Genomic DNA, 13,704 nt, shown 5'->3' with positions numbered 1-13,704 from the left:
GTAGGTGACCTCGTTGAAGACCATGCAGGTAGTTGCATTTGGAATTTTCGAGAAAAGTAGACCACCTGAAGCATATGTCTTATCTTCTGTTACGGTTGAAAAATCGATACTGTGGCATCCCTGTTGTGACGGTCCTACCTGCCGACCCTCCGCCTCCAACGCATAAATGGCAGTTCTCAAGTTTCGCCTAGCATCACTCAAACAGAGACCTCGTGGATTGCGACCTGAGATGGCCGGCAGAGTTGCGAGCTCTCCGAGAAACAGCGCGCTCGATACGAGTCGCAGGTGTACGAAGTCTGGGTCCGCACAGCGAGGCAACGTCTGGCGGTCTGGCCTCCTTCCTGGATATCGGATCACCAGAGCTGCGGGTCACGTTCACGTCGACTGATGATGTACCCTTGAGCCTTGCAATATTACAGGCGCAGACGCATCCGGATATGTGTTGAACTTCACTGGTGAAAGGCGCCACCACCGCCCCCCCCCCTTCCCCTTTGTTCTTTGCTTTGACGGTTTTTTTTTTAATTGCTTTTTTGCGTATAAGTCTGTTAGGGCCTTATGCCGGTTCGCAGTTTCCCGCTCATTTTATTTCTGAACAACCGACTCCCTGACTGGCTCGGTATAGTGTAACGTAAAAAAATAAATGAATAAAATATAAAAACCTGGCCCATTCCATTCCCATTCCATTCCGGGCAAAAGGCATATAATTCCATTCCTATTCCATTCCCCTCACCGTTGCCGCCATTCCATTCCCATTCCGGAGTCGCGAAAATGCGGAATGATTTTAGAATCATTCCAGCTCCGGAGTGGCAACTCCGCAACACTGGTCCGCACCGTCCTAAGCTTCCCCTGTTTTTGACCTGTTTTAAAGCAGTTTGTACCTGCTAGTAAATATGCCTACTGAAATTGAAACAGGGTAGTGCCAGAGAGAAAGAGACAAAGTTGGGAAAGCTTGCTCGCTCTCTCCAATTTCTGAACTCTTAAGTGATTGTATCATAATAAATGCATTAACGCCTTGTCCCAAAATAAAGAAAAAGCACTACGTTTACTACGTAAAAAAATGGCCTCAGTTAATGCATCTGTGGGCAGGTAGGAAATCTTGCCCTAATTTATTCACACCGAATGATGAGCGCAACAAACTTGCCCGCGATTTACAGGAAAACATCGGGGGTGACTTTGAAATTCTGTATAACCGGTCGTCTGCAGAACCGAATCATCTACTCGAGCGGTGTGCGTCACTATAAAAACGCAGTCCAACACAAAGCATAAAAACGGCAGATTTAGGAAAACAATCCGGAGTTTATTATTCAAATAAAACGAGGTAATCTTGTTGAAAACGCCCGCAGCTTTTTACTCACGGTATGCATCGGGATACTTCCGTAGTTTGAAATGGAATGAAGGATGATTTACTTTTAAAAAACACTCGCTGCGTCCTCCCGGACCAGCTGGACCGGATCAGCGGACGACGACGGGACTGAACCCGTTGACCTCAACCCCACAACAACCGATTTGCGCTCCGTGTTAGTGTGGGTTTCTACCTCCAAGCACCGCACCACACAACACGAACGTTTCAGCTCTTTTTGGCACCGCCGTGTTGCACCAAACAAAACGAGATCGCCGAAGTCAACGCAGCAATGTCGTGAACGTTGGTTTGTGGCTGCGCCAACGTTACTAAAACACTCAGTTGGGAAACTCCCATGGAGACAGCTTTGAAAAAGTGGCCCTAATCTGTCTCCGAGCGCCGAGCTAATGACGAACACAACGCCACCATTTCTCCCGCAACGGCCACTCGAGGAAGTGCACGTGACTTCTAGTTTGGCTTTAAGAACAGATACAGCAGAAGAGGTTACAGGTGTGCCAACCCTGTCTCCCCGGCGAACACGCCGCATCGACCTACCGAAGTTAACATGCGCCTAGGTCGGGACGCGCTACCTGAAAGGACCTCTGAGGCATGGCTGTATAAAAACAATATCAATTGTGCCGCAAAACCCTGCAAACTAAAGATTTTAAAAACATCACGCGCCCCTCTTTTTGTACTAAACTCCAATAAATTTCATACAAAGAGAGTCTTTTCCGTTTGTTTTTACGCAAAAACAGGCTTTCAAAAAGCTCAAGGTGACCACAGTACAGACAAATGATAAAGAGTGGCGCTGTTGTCGCATTTAGCTCGGTCTCGGTGGACGCCAGCGGCCCAGGTTTCGACGGCGAGTTTCCCAACTGAGTGTTTTAGTAACGTTGGGTTGCGCACTCGTGGACCCTGTGACTCCCTTCGCTTTCAAAATACACCTGACGATTACGATTGATACTTTCCGTCTTCTAGGAACATCACAGGGGCACTTTTCCGGTCACGTCTTTGCAACATGTGCTTGCAAACCTTCGAGCTTCTCGCGTCCCGACAAACCAAAACAATACCGGTGCCATGTTTAACGTGCGTTGTTAAAGATTTTTCTCCGACCAAACAAAAGCAAGGAAAGCAAACTGCCTCTAGCTTCCAGCGTACATCGGCGTTGCGCCGTGGCCAGATTTTCTCTGCCAGCTCTAACTTAAAGATGACCTACAGATGCAGCAACTGGTATAAAGTTTTAATATGGCGGCCACCACGGAGCACCGTAGATTCTGAGGAGGGTGCATAAGAAGCGGCAGCACCTTCTCTTGCAGTTGAAGGGTTGAAGCCAAAACGAAACCAATTGCAACGTCACGTGCTCAAATCGAGCACACGCTTTTTATACCCATTTTAACTGTGTAGAACGAGCAATTAGACCCATAACTTTATTTGTGGTGGGTAAGAAACTATCATCAAGACCTCTAAAATAAATAAAAACATGGGCGACAAGAGGGAAGCCGCATTGCCATCGACCAGAATCAATGGCAGGCAGGGGGGTAAAGGTGGGTGAGGAGGAGTGGCAAATCCCGTGCGCCGACACCCGGGGTCCCGAGTGAACGATCCCAAAAGAGAGCGACAGAACACGAGAGAAAGAAAGCAACGTTGCCCTGGAAAACGCGAAGAGTGAAAACTCTCAGCAATATAAACAGTGATAATTTAACGTTGTAAACTAAATTCTGAGCTATTCTAACGCTTATAAAAAGCAATAAAGTCATTACGCTGCATTAACTTCCCTTCTGTCGAAATCTCGGAAATCTGGTGGTTGCGCAGTTTCGTATTCCCCAACCGCGCCCAGCCGCGCCCCATCGGCGAAGCCGGGTATATGGTTTAGTTTAGCGTTATCGCGAGGCCGTGCATCTGCGCGCTATGCAAAAAGAAAGCTTCGAAAGGAACGCGAATATCTTTCCACCGGTAAGTTCGTGGATTGTTGAAGTTCACGAAACTGCTCTGATGATGTAACTGCGTTTGGGACCCCGAGGGTCTGCCCGCATGATCCGCGGCTTGCGGCAGCCAGAATGTATGGGAAAATGGCGGACCTTTTCCTCTGGAGTTAGTATGTATGATCTCTCTGTGGCAGAAATGGCAGCGAGCGCGGTAAGCGCGGGGTTCGCCCCGTCCCGCGACATGGCGTAATTGCTTTTGGTGCATATCTGTCTGCGAGACATGTTTCTTTCCGCGGCATTTGTCTCCACGGTCCTTCCTAGGTGTGTCCCCAAGCAATCCGGTGCTTCGATAGCCGGCAATGCTGCGGTCGTCGCCAGGGGTGATGGGTGTTTTCGATGTCGGCTACACGGCTATGCGTGTATGACCGAACCAAGACACGTTTTTTACATCCTCGCATGATTTTTGAACGAATTATCCACTACTCAACGTGTAAATAGCGTGTTTTTCACCCCAAATATTCGCTAAATACACGGGACTTGCTAACAGTGTAGCATGTGTGTTAGCAACCGTGAACACCTCAATATTGCTTCACAGCCCCTTTGTGAACGTACCGGTCTGCCTCAATGCCCCATAATTATTCAATATCGCCGTTGGCCTGCGTCGCGTTGCAGGGTGCCAGTTGTGAAAGATCCTTGCGGGTTGCCTTCTGTTTCTGTCCGCAGTCCCAAGGGCGTCGACCATGTCTGATTTTTCTTCATTAAAAAAGCCATAGTGTGTCTTTTATTGCGAAAATAGCCTATATTCACGTGGGACGCACCAAAGAGGAAATGGCTCTGGCACTGGCGCCTGTCTCGCCTTTGCGAGCAAAGGAATTTTTTAATGTCGTTATTATATCTGCCAGCCTTAACGGCGCAGTATGCGTCCGTCCCATGTTTTTGTTTTTGTCTCATTGTTTAAAGACAATCCCGGCTTCTCTGTCTTCAGCGTGTGAACCGGCTCTCTCTATCCCAAGCAACCGCGCAATTTCTTTTTTTTTCTTACGCAGTGGAGCTACACTTACTCGCTATACTTCGCTTTGCCTTAGGTACGAGCGCGGCCAACGTTATGAGCCGAAGGGCGTATCAAACAGCGCAAAAGGCACCATGTCATGCCGTGCTCTTTGCGCTCGACAGGACAAGCCGGCGGAGGAACACGCGCAGAAAGATGGAGAACATCGGCTTGCGGTGTAAGTGTAGGGAGCACGCAATGCAAAACAGGACACTCTGGGCACTTGGCGAAAAAGTCGGCGAGAAATCCGGATCCTGATTGGCAGGGATGGGCAGTATTTAAAATACGTATTGCAAATACTTTGTGTATTTTGCATTTGTATTTAATTAAAAAATTGCGTAGTGTATTTGACGTGTGTATATAGATACGAAAACTTGGGTATTTCAAATACAATTGTAATTAAATACAATTTTGTGGGCGAAAATACATCCCTAAAATTTATTGTCCCTGTCCAGAGCAGGAAAACAAAGTACGTTCTGCACCGAATGCAGTGTCTCTCAATCAAGCACAAGCGTTTAGTGACTTTGTGATTACGGTGCTAGTCCAGGGCAAGAATAGTGACGAAATCGACGTTCACAGGCAGACTGGCTAAATAGGTGCCTGTGACAGCTTGTGATGCTTTCCAGCCTGATTTCCATCCATATTTTTGCCTGGAACATTCTAAATGCGCCGGTCGTCCAGATTTTCGTAACTGGTGCGAGTTACAACAAATAAAAATTATCTAGCTAGTGCTGCGCGTCTTGGTCGTCTCGGTTCCTTTGCTGGTCTATTCTATACCAAAATGTGATCGACAAAAAAAGCTGCTTGAAGCTCTGTACTTTTTTTATCTATTACGTATAAGCTGATTACGTTTCTTTGTGAATATATCTCTATTACGATACTAGAGCCTCGCACACTAACTCCCGAGTGTGCGATGCAAAATTAAAATGAGATACCCAGAAACACGTTGCAGGTGCCCTGAAGTTGCTGACGCAAATTTTGAGGAATGTATTTGGAAAAGTATTTGTAGGAGACTAAATACATTTGGTTGTATTTTCATCTTGTACTTAAATGCTTTTTTTTTTGTGGAAATATAATGAGATTTGTAATTAAATACATTTTTGACGAAGTATTTTGTATTTGTATTTCGATACATATTTGCATGTATTTTGCCCATCCCTGCTGATTGGCCTGCGCCACACTTGGCCCTGGCGCCGGCCAATCATGGCCGCCGGATGGTTCAGCGACTTTTTCGCCGAATGTCTACATTAGTGCCCCAAGATAACTCGCTGTCGCGTATCTCGCGGCCAGCTTACGGTAGGATTGACTGTGAATAATTGCAGTGCTTTTTATGTTATGAATGTGATGACGAAACTGACGAAGGAACAACAGTTAATATATTAGGTCTCTTCGATTCACCTCAACTGGCTGAACAAGTTCAGCATTGCCGGAACTGGAGCACTCAATTCAACCGGAAGTGGCACGGCCGCTGCACTGGAGCGTTCGATTCATCAGAGCTCTGAACGAGTTCAGACCCAGTTCCTCAAAACCTTGCACCATCTCCGGGTTCAGTTTAGCGGCCGTGCAGAAGCAGACGTCGAGAGCAGGCGACGAGAGCAGACGACACTCCTCGACCGCATCTGCTCGCGGTACCATTTCTTGGGGCTCTTGTTGTAATATCTGCGATGTTTAACAATAACGTCGAGACGGAGGTTACATTTCCTCGCATTATTGGAAATAATGTACCCGTGGTGGACTTGGAAGCGAGATCCTAACGGAGGAAAGAATTAGCTCGAATATGATATTCTGAAACGTTCCTGCTCCAGCAGGTTTGGCTTCTCGTGGTAAGTGTTGAAAGATTGGATCACGTAAATTATCTCGATTTGATGTTATATGGGTATTTACAGTGTTGATATGCTTCTGAAAAGGCACACGAAAAGTATAACATTCTTAATAGCCCCCCCCCCCCCCCTTTCAGCTGCTCTTGGATGCATACTGATGACTCCGGTGAATTGCAGAGGTCTGCGATTGAGTACACTGGCACTCGCATTCCACTATAGGTGAGCAAAAGCTGCATGCTTTGTCTGCTGGAACCTGTGGCCGCTCAATAATGGGCATAAAAGAAAAAAACGCCGACAATCGGATTTTTATGGCTTGGTAGTTTCACGCCGATCTATGTTGAAAGTCATAACAAAAGCTTTAACTTGGCGTCAAAATGACGGTCGATAACTGTTTTCGCCAGTTTGACGCTCCCAGCAGACGTTGGTCTTTCAAGCGACCTACCGCCCGCTACCACCAGTAACTCCCGACAAAAAATCATCCTGATATCACGAACATCGAAATGCGAAACTCGGGAGATTTGGAGTTAATCTACTATTACCAAGTGAATGTAAATCCTATCATGGCGCATGCATTCAAAAGACACGAACACTTATAAACGCTAGAAAGCAGACGGTAACCGTTAAAAAGGCAGAGAGAAAGGCATTTCATTCAGAAAACGTTTTTAGTACACTCAAATGACGAAACATTCACAGAAAAGATTTCGTTTATGTATTTTCGAACGAAGCAAATGCGAATGGTCGCCTGAAACCGAGAAGAATTAAATGTAGCATAAGACGTGGCGTGGAGAAACAAGAGCAAACAGATGCAAACGATACCCTGCACTTCCGTTCTGGAAGTCGACCACAGCGCCAGTACAGGCGCGGTGGCTGCACTGGTTCTACGCCGTTAGTGCACGACTCCCGCACTCCTCTGAACTCGAACAGAGCTATTTCAGAACCCTCTCGCCGAGTCGAATAGACTTATTGCTTGCCTTGCTGAGTGATGCTATTTCGGAAGGAAGGAGCAGGGGGGGGGGGGGGGGGGGGGGGGGGCTGTCGCCTTGTCACGTATATCTATGCCTCTTGTCATTGTCCCCCAAACAACGCAAAAACGATGTGCGCAAATTCGACCGCGAGCGCAGCGCTGTTGGGGAGCACAGTGAGGACAATGATTACCGAATCGACTTCACAAACACAAGCATCATAAAAGTTGAGACGAACTTCCGTCAGCGGCTTCTTATAGCCATGACCTATCCAAACAACGCAGGAAACATCGACTGGTCCACTGGCACATTACCATCGTCCTACTTTAACGGACTAACCACCTAACAAAGAAGTGAAAAAAAGAGATCATCAGCGTAGAAGAAAACGAAGCTGCTGTCCTCTGTCTGGAAATAGTCGTCCCTGAAGGAAAAACCGAGCCGGTTTTGAAGCGTCGGTGCCTCGTTGTAGAATTTGGTCGGTGATATTTTCAGTTTGCTAAGGTTTCCCTAACCAGGAAGATTTCTGCCGAAATGTTTAAGTTCATAAAATATGTAGGATTTTTTTTATAATAGTCCCTAGGTCATATAAAAATAAGATATGGAGTGAATTAACAATATGGACAAGTTACGCACTCTTCAGTTTTATTTGAAATCACCCCTTGGGTGATTACAATCTAGCGCTCCGTGCTGTATACACAAAGCAAAGTGCAGTGGCGTTACAAACATCAGAGGCATCAGTTGAGCAGTGCCGCAACTGATGCATGGGGGCGGGGGGAGGGGGAGAGAATTCGTGTTCCTGACATGTTTTAAGCGCGAGACATATGCGCGTCGAAACTGTCCGATCGGGTATGCGAACTGTCGGAACGACGTTCGGGGGCGAGGGTTTTCGTAGCTCCGGAGAGCGTCGAAAACCCTCGCCTCCGAACGTCGCTCCGGCAGTTCGCACGTCGGATCGGACAGTTTGGACGCGGATGTTTAACGCTCTGCTTTCAGCCATGTCGCGCCGTGGAGGAGCGGGGCGCGCTGCCCGCGGAAGAGTGAGCGCGCTGCTTGTAGGGATGCCCTGCCTGTAGGAATGCTTTTTCATTCTTACACGTAAGAAGACTTAAGTCTAATGTAATTTTATGCTCCGTCTTACCTTCCCATAAACCACGGAGGGCGCTACAACCAATAAAATCAACACAATGCCGTGTGAGTGTCACATGACTTTCGAGAGGCCGCAATGACGTCACTCGATACGCTTTATTGGCTGAGGCGGCTTGCGACATCCGCTACAGTCCATTGCAAGAGAAAACAGAGTATAGTGACGTCTAGAGTAGAGCACTGCACGGGCCTAGGCCAGACCCAAGGGCCAAGCCCGGCCCGGCCTGGGGGCCGGGTTCGGGCCGGGTAGCACGCATTTTCTCGAGCCCGGGCCGGCCCGGGCCGTGGTTGGGCAGTCGTGTGCTGCAAACTCTAAATTGTTTATATAAAAAAATGTGTTAATTGATCTTTTAGGTTCAATGAAAACAAACAAGCGACCTGCAAAATCACTACGGTGCCACTAAACAAAAAAAAACAAAAAAATGAAGTCTTGCATTTGGAAAACCTTTACGTGGATAAAAGGAACCATATGGTTCCTCCAGCATACTGTGAAAGTGTGGTCGAGAAAACGAGTTCACCCCAGTCGCAGGGTACACCATGAGTGTCTTTTCCTCTGCTTTTCAAAAAATAAAAAGGGCAGAAGAAAAAAAAACACGAGCTTGACTTTGCAATTACTAGATAACAGAAAGTATAAAACAGAGAGAGAGAACGAAACACTGGCGAGTACATTCTTCTGTGTTTCGTTTTGTACTCGTCTCTGTTTCGTCCTCTCTCTGTTTTATAATTTCTGTTATCTAGTACATCTCACCCACACTCTCGTTAGGAATATATTGACTTTGCACTTTGTGCAGGGGCCTTACTATGCCGCCAAAGATAAGCTAACTGCCATATACAATTTAATTCTCATACAGCCTCTTGAAGCTGCACTTACGTGACTGCGAATATTTCTACAAAAGCATTTAGAGAAAAAGTTATCTGTGAATCGAATTGAACAACAAAAGTCCAACTACTCTTTGAGAAATGCATAAATAAAATATTGCCGACTTTTTTTTTCTTACAATCACTTATGAAGTGCATATTTTGACCATATTCTTGAAAATGCATCGTATAAGTCGAAACATTTATCGCGCCAAAAAAAAAAAAAGAACTCGATCTAAATTTTAAACAAATTCAAATCAATTATGCTCGCTTTATGCTGAGACAGTTTTTAGGTTAAAGCCTGCAAACCTTTTCGGGCTCATGTATATAGTCTGTAGGACTCGGGCAGGCTCAGGATTATATTTCAAGAAGTTTGTCAGGCTTGCGCCGGGCTCAAGCTTCTGTCTAAACATTCCGCCGGGCACGGGCAATGTCTCTTCCGGGTCGGGCCGGGCCGGGCCTAGAACTTAATTCTATCGGGCTCGGGCCGGGCCCGGGCCGTGCCTCTACCGGCCCGGGTCGGGCCGGGTCGGGCCGGGCTTGGAAATTCCGGTCCGAGCAGTGCTCTTGTCTAGAGAACTGAATCAAACGATTTTATCAACAGACTGCACATGTTAAGGAACTACCCTGGAAAAAGCACAGTGCAGCGCAACCAGCCATATACAACACTGAAGACTGAACGCGACAGAAAGTTCAGTTTTCATAGACAAAATAAGCCACATCAATAAAAAGAAAAAAAGAAAAAAACTCAGAAGCTTTTGTGCAACGCTACATTTTGTCTGGGTGATGATGCGATCAAGTACGGCTACTTTAGGTGCGGTGCTGGAGTACCGCTAGCCGTTCAGACAGGAACCCTCCAACGGTAATGGACAGCAACATAGAACTGACTAAAGGTTTATATTTTCCTATTTAAAAGCAGGGTGCCAAACATTTTAATAAAAAAATCAATGAATCAATTTTTTCTTTAATCTCATTCACATGCATTTGATTTAGGCCAAGTAGATGGATTTAAATCCCTGTAGGAAGACATGAGTAATTCTTTATCACAAGATGTATTCTGAATATTTTATATTTACTGATCCATCCGTCTATGACCAATAAAAATGCCAAATAAAAAATAGCTGTAAATAAATTGTTTGCGTAATCCACGCCCTATTAGAAGCAAAACTTGATTTCTATTTTGATAAAAAAAGAAATCTTACTCTTTTCGTGTGCTGATTTCATTGCATTCAGATGTTGCGGAACTGACGAATAAAATGGAAGGTAGAAACCAAGCCGAACGCTCCTATTTACTAAGTAGAGCACTGGTTTTTGCTCATGTTCAGCCGTTGATTGAGTTTTTTTTTAATATTTAGATAGACAACAAATGTACAGAGCGAGCCTCAAATGACAGACAAACTGTAAATAAACAATAATTCGAGATTGTTTTGTTAGAATGTTTCGATATAAATCAACACAGTAAAACTTATCTGACTTCAATCACACAAAAATCGTGATTGAAATCACAATTTAAATAATCCTTACTTTTATTCTCTACTCTCAATAAAACAATTCAATTCAACATTTACTTTTGGATTATGAATTACCGGTTTTCAAGGGTTTATCGACGGAAGTTTCAAAAAAATTAAAGACGTTCTTTTTTATTTCTAAGCAAATTTTTCACAATTTTCACATTTTCAATATAAAAAAAACATAACAGGTTTTTATCTACTATATTTATGCCAGTTGGCGTGCTTTATATATGAAAATGTTTACGTCGCTGAAAGGTTGTTGCGCCTACTTTAAGACGCTTTTTTTTACGAAAACAAAGCAGTATTTTTTAACAGTAAGGTTTGTTTTGTTTGTGAACATGTTTTGCGACCTCATACAAAACTTTAATTGAAAAAATTAAACTTTAATTGAAAATCATAGGGGTCTGACACCCCTATAATTTTCCTTGTCTGGACATACCCTGCAGTGGTTAAAATAAATTGATCTCACCTGAAACACATAATGCTGACTAAAATCAAATAAATCTAACTTAAATCAAGTAAATCCGAATAAACCAACTTCATCTGATTTATACAATGTCTTCCTCTAGATTTATAACAATATCGGTATATTAAACAAAATTGAGTGCAGCTAGGTAGGAGGTCCTAAAGTGAGCTGTTTCTCAGACCTGAGAGAGGACATTTGATGATAAGAAAATGTCCATCTCAAATTATATCATTTATATAGTTTCCACAAAAAAAAAAAAAAGCCTAAAATTCGAACTTTATTGCCAACAGGGATATCTCCGGATTTCTACGAGTTTGATTGTTTGTTCCAGGGTTCATTACCATAGCTTCCCGAGGTTAACATGGTTTCTTGTTTGTATTAAGTACATATTGAAGATATTCTTTTTTTTTAGATATAATCATTTGCATCATAAGTGCATCAAGCACTTTACATGACCACAAGTAAAATATTTCTCTAGTTTACAAGCGATCAAAAAGCACAGCCATGGAAACCCTTTGTTTTCTTACCCTTTGGAGGTACGACAACGCTCCACCCGACTTGCAGCACTGCAAACAGCCACCAAAATTCATTCGCTTGCATCGTGGCTTCCACAACTACGTGTATGTTCGCAGTAGCAAAAAGGACTGAAAATTCAAAGGAGATACTTAGAACAATTCAAGAAATATAAAAAAAGCATCGATGACCTATAAGCAGTAAATACATTTCGCAAGGAAAATTAAATAATATTTTAACTAACTTAAGCTCATGCGTTTATCAAAACTAATATGCTTCATTTAAATAAGTGCATCCCAATCAGAAATGTGCAATATTCCTATAAGTTATTATGTTATTAAGAGTTAGCAAGAAATTCTACAGTATTGATACCAACCAAAAGAGCAAGGAAATGTGTTCTGCCTAACTTACATCCGTACATTTATAGCGAAGTGTGCCTCAGTGTTCACATGTGTAGAAAGATGTGACATTTAACAAATGTTGCATGACATTTCAACTTGTTAGCTGATGAAAAATAATATTATAACAAAATGAAGATGATTTCTTAATGCATTGTTCAGACGGAAGCTTGAGCGAGTCGGTGAGAGTTCATATTAGTAGCAACGGCGTGTCATAAACACGTACAAAAGAAGGCACATAGAAAGACAAACACAGAGCTGACTACCAACTCATGTTTACTTTACTTGTTTTATATGAAGTAAGACAAAGGCATAAAGAAATAGAAAAAAAAAACAATTAGAAAATCTTCGCTTATTACACTGACTACTTCGCCAGGTAGTCTAGTTCTTTGGCAAATAACGAAAAGAAAGGTACGCTGACACACTTGTCAAGTAGCTCGCGTTTTTGGCCTCTACAATTTATCTAATGAGACGGTCGCCATTGCGCGCCAACACAGTGCAATTCTTTAATTCGGGACTAAACCACAGTTTCCGCACTGCATTTCTAGATGATCAGATAAAGTCTGCTTTGTTTTGTTTTGATGTTCTCGCTGCCGATCGTGGAGCTTGGATCCAACATGGCCACGCTGGGAGCACCATTGCGATATTCTGCTCCGAGAGCGGAGCATATACAATCATACCTCGGCAAACCTCACTCATGAGGGCCCTCACTCACCCTCACTCACCCTCATCCTCACAGGTGAGGTGAGGGTGAGTGAGTTTCTGAACCAGGAAAATTCATGAGTGTGAGGGTGAATGAGGGCCGTGAGGGCTGTGAGGGCGGTGAGGGCCGTGACGGCGGTGAGGGCCGTGAGGGCGGTGAGGGCGGTGAGTGGCGTGAGGGCTATCAGTGCGTGAGGGCCGTGAGGGCGGTGAGGGTGGTGAGAGCGGTGAGGGCGGTGAGGGCCGTGAGGGCGGTGAGGGCAATGAGGGCCATGAGGGCGGTGAGTGCGTGAGGCCCCCTTCAGATTCAGCATCTTTCTCAGCAATTTTGGTGTTAATGGCGGCTTGTTCTCCAGCTTTCCCTAGATCGACACGAATTGCTGAGATCGGGACCGGCTCGAAATAAGCAAGCAACTCGGAGCAATTCGAATACGTTTGAAGCGGCTGCATCCAATCAGGGACGCAAAATTTTCATGTGATACCTCGTGCCGGTGATTATGACACCGAAATACTTGGTTCTGGTTTGAAATCGATCGTTTTTTGGAAATAAACTGTTTCAGAAAGGTGCATTAGCATTCTTAACGAGGTTTAAATGCATAAAAACACGTTTATAACTAGTAATTGTGTCCAAATAGTGCAAGAAAAATAAAATTTTATGATGACGGTGGCAAATTGCAGCAGTTGGTTGCTGCGTGCGATCGCGGGCGGCCCGTGTTGCTGGTGTTGCGACGTCAAGTTTCTGGGCGAAATCGCCCCATATGAAGCTGGCCTGAGGGGCGCGAGGGTCATGAGTGCGTGAGGGGCGTGAGGGGTGTGAGGGCCGCAAAGGCGGTGAGGGGCGTGAGGGCGGTGAGTGGCGTGAGGGCGGTGAGTGGCGTGAGGGCGGTGAGTGGCGTGAGGGCCGTGAGGGCGGTGAGGGCGGTGAGTGGCGTGAGGGCTATGAGTGCGTGAGGGCCGTGAGGGCCGTGAGGGCGGTGAGGGCTGTGAGGGCCGTGAGTGGCGTGAGGGCGGTGAGTGGC

At 45.1% G+C, this 13,704-nt stretch overlaps 1 protein-coding gene across 1 annotated transcript in view; it reads right to left on the bottom strand.

Moving 5' to 3' along the window:
- LOC115319408 (neprilysin-2-like) overlaps positions 1 to 11,672 on the bottom strand; it is a 191,629-nt gene extending 179,957 nt beyond the window's left edge. Inside the window, exon 1 of the mRNA XM_040211985.1 lies at positions 11,600 to 11,672. Within this exon, the coding sequence (XP_040067919.1) occupies positions 11,600 to 11,672 (73 nt within the window). The remainder of the gene's footprint in view (positions 1 to 11,599) is intronic.
- Between the last annotated feature and the right edge of the window lie 2,032 nt (positions 11,673 to 13,704).

Source organism: Ixodes scapularis, unplaced genomic scaffold (assembly GCF_016920785.2).
Source record: "Ixodes scapularis isolate PalLabHiFi unplaced genomic scaffold, ASM1692078v2 PGA_scaffold13__105_contigs__length_92229423, whole genome shotgun sequence".
Taxonomy (NCBI): domain Eukaryota; kingdom Metazoa; phylum Arthropoda; class Arachnida; order Ixodida; family Ixodidae; genus Ixodes; species Ixodes scapularis.
Note: the sequence above shows the minus strand (reverse complement) of the source record. Positions and strands in the feature narration are given on the sequence as shown.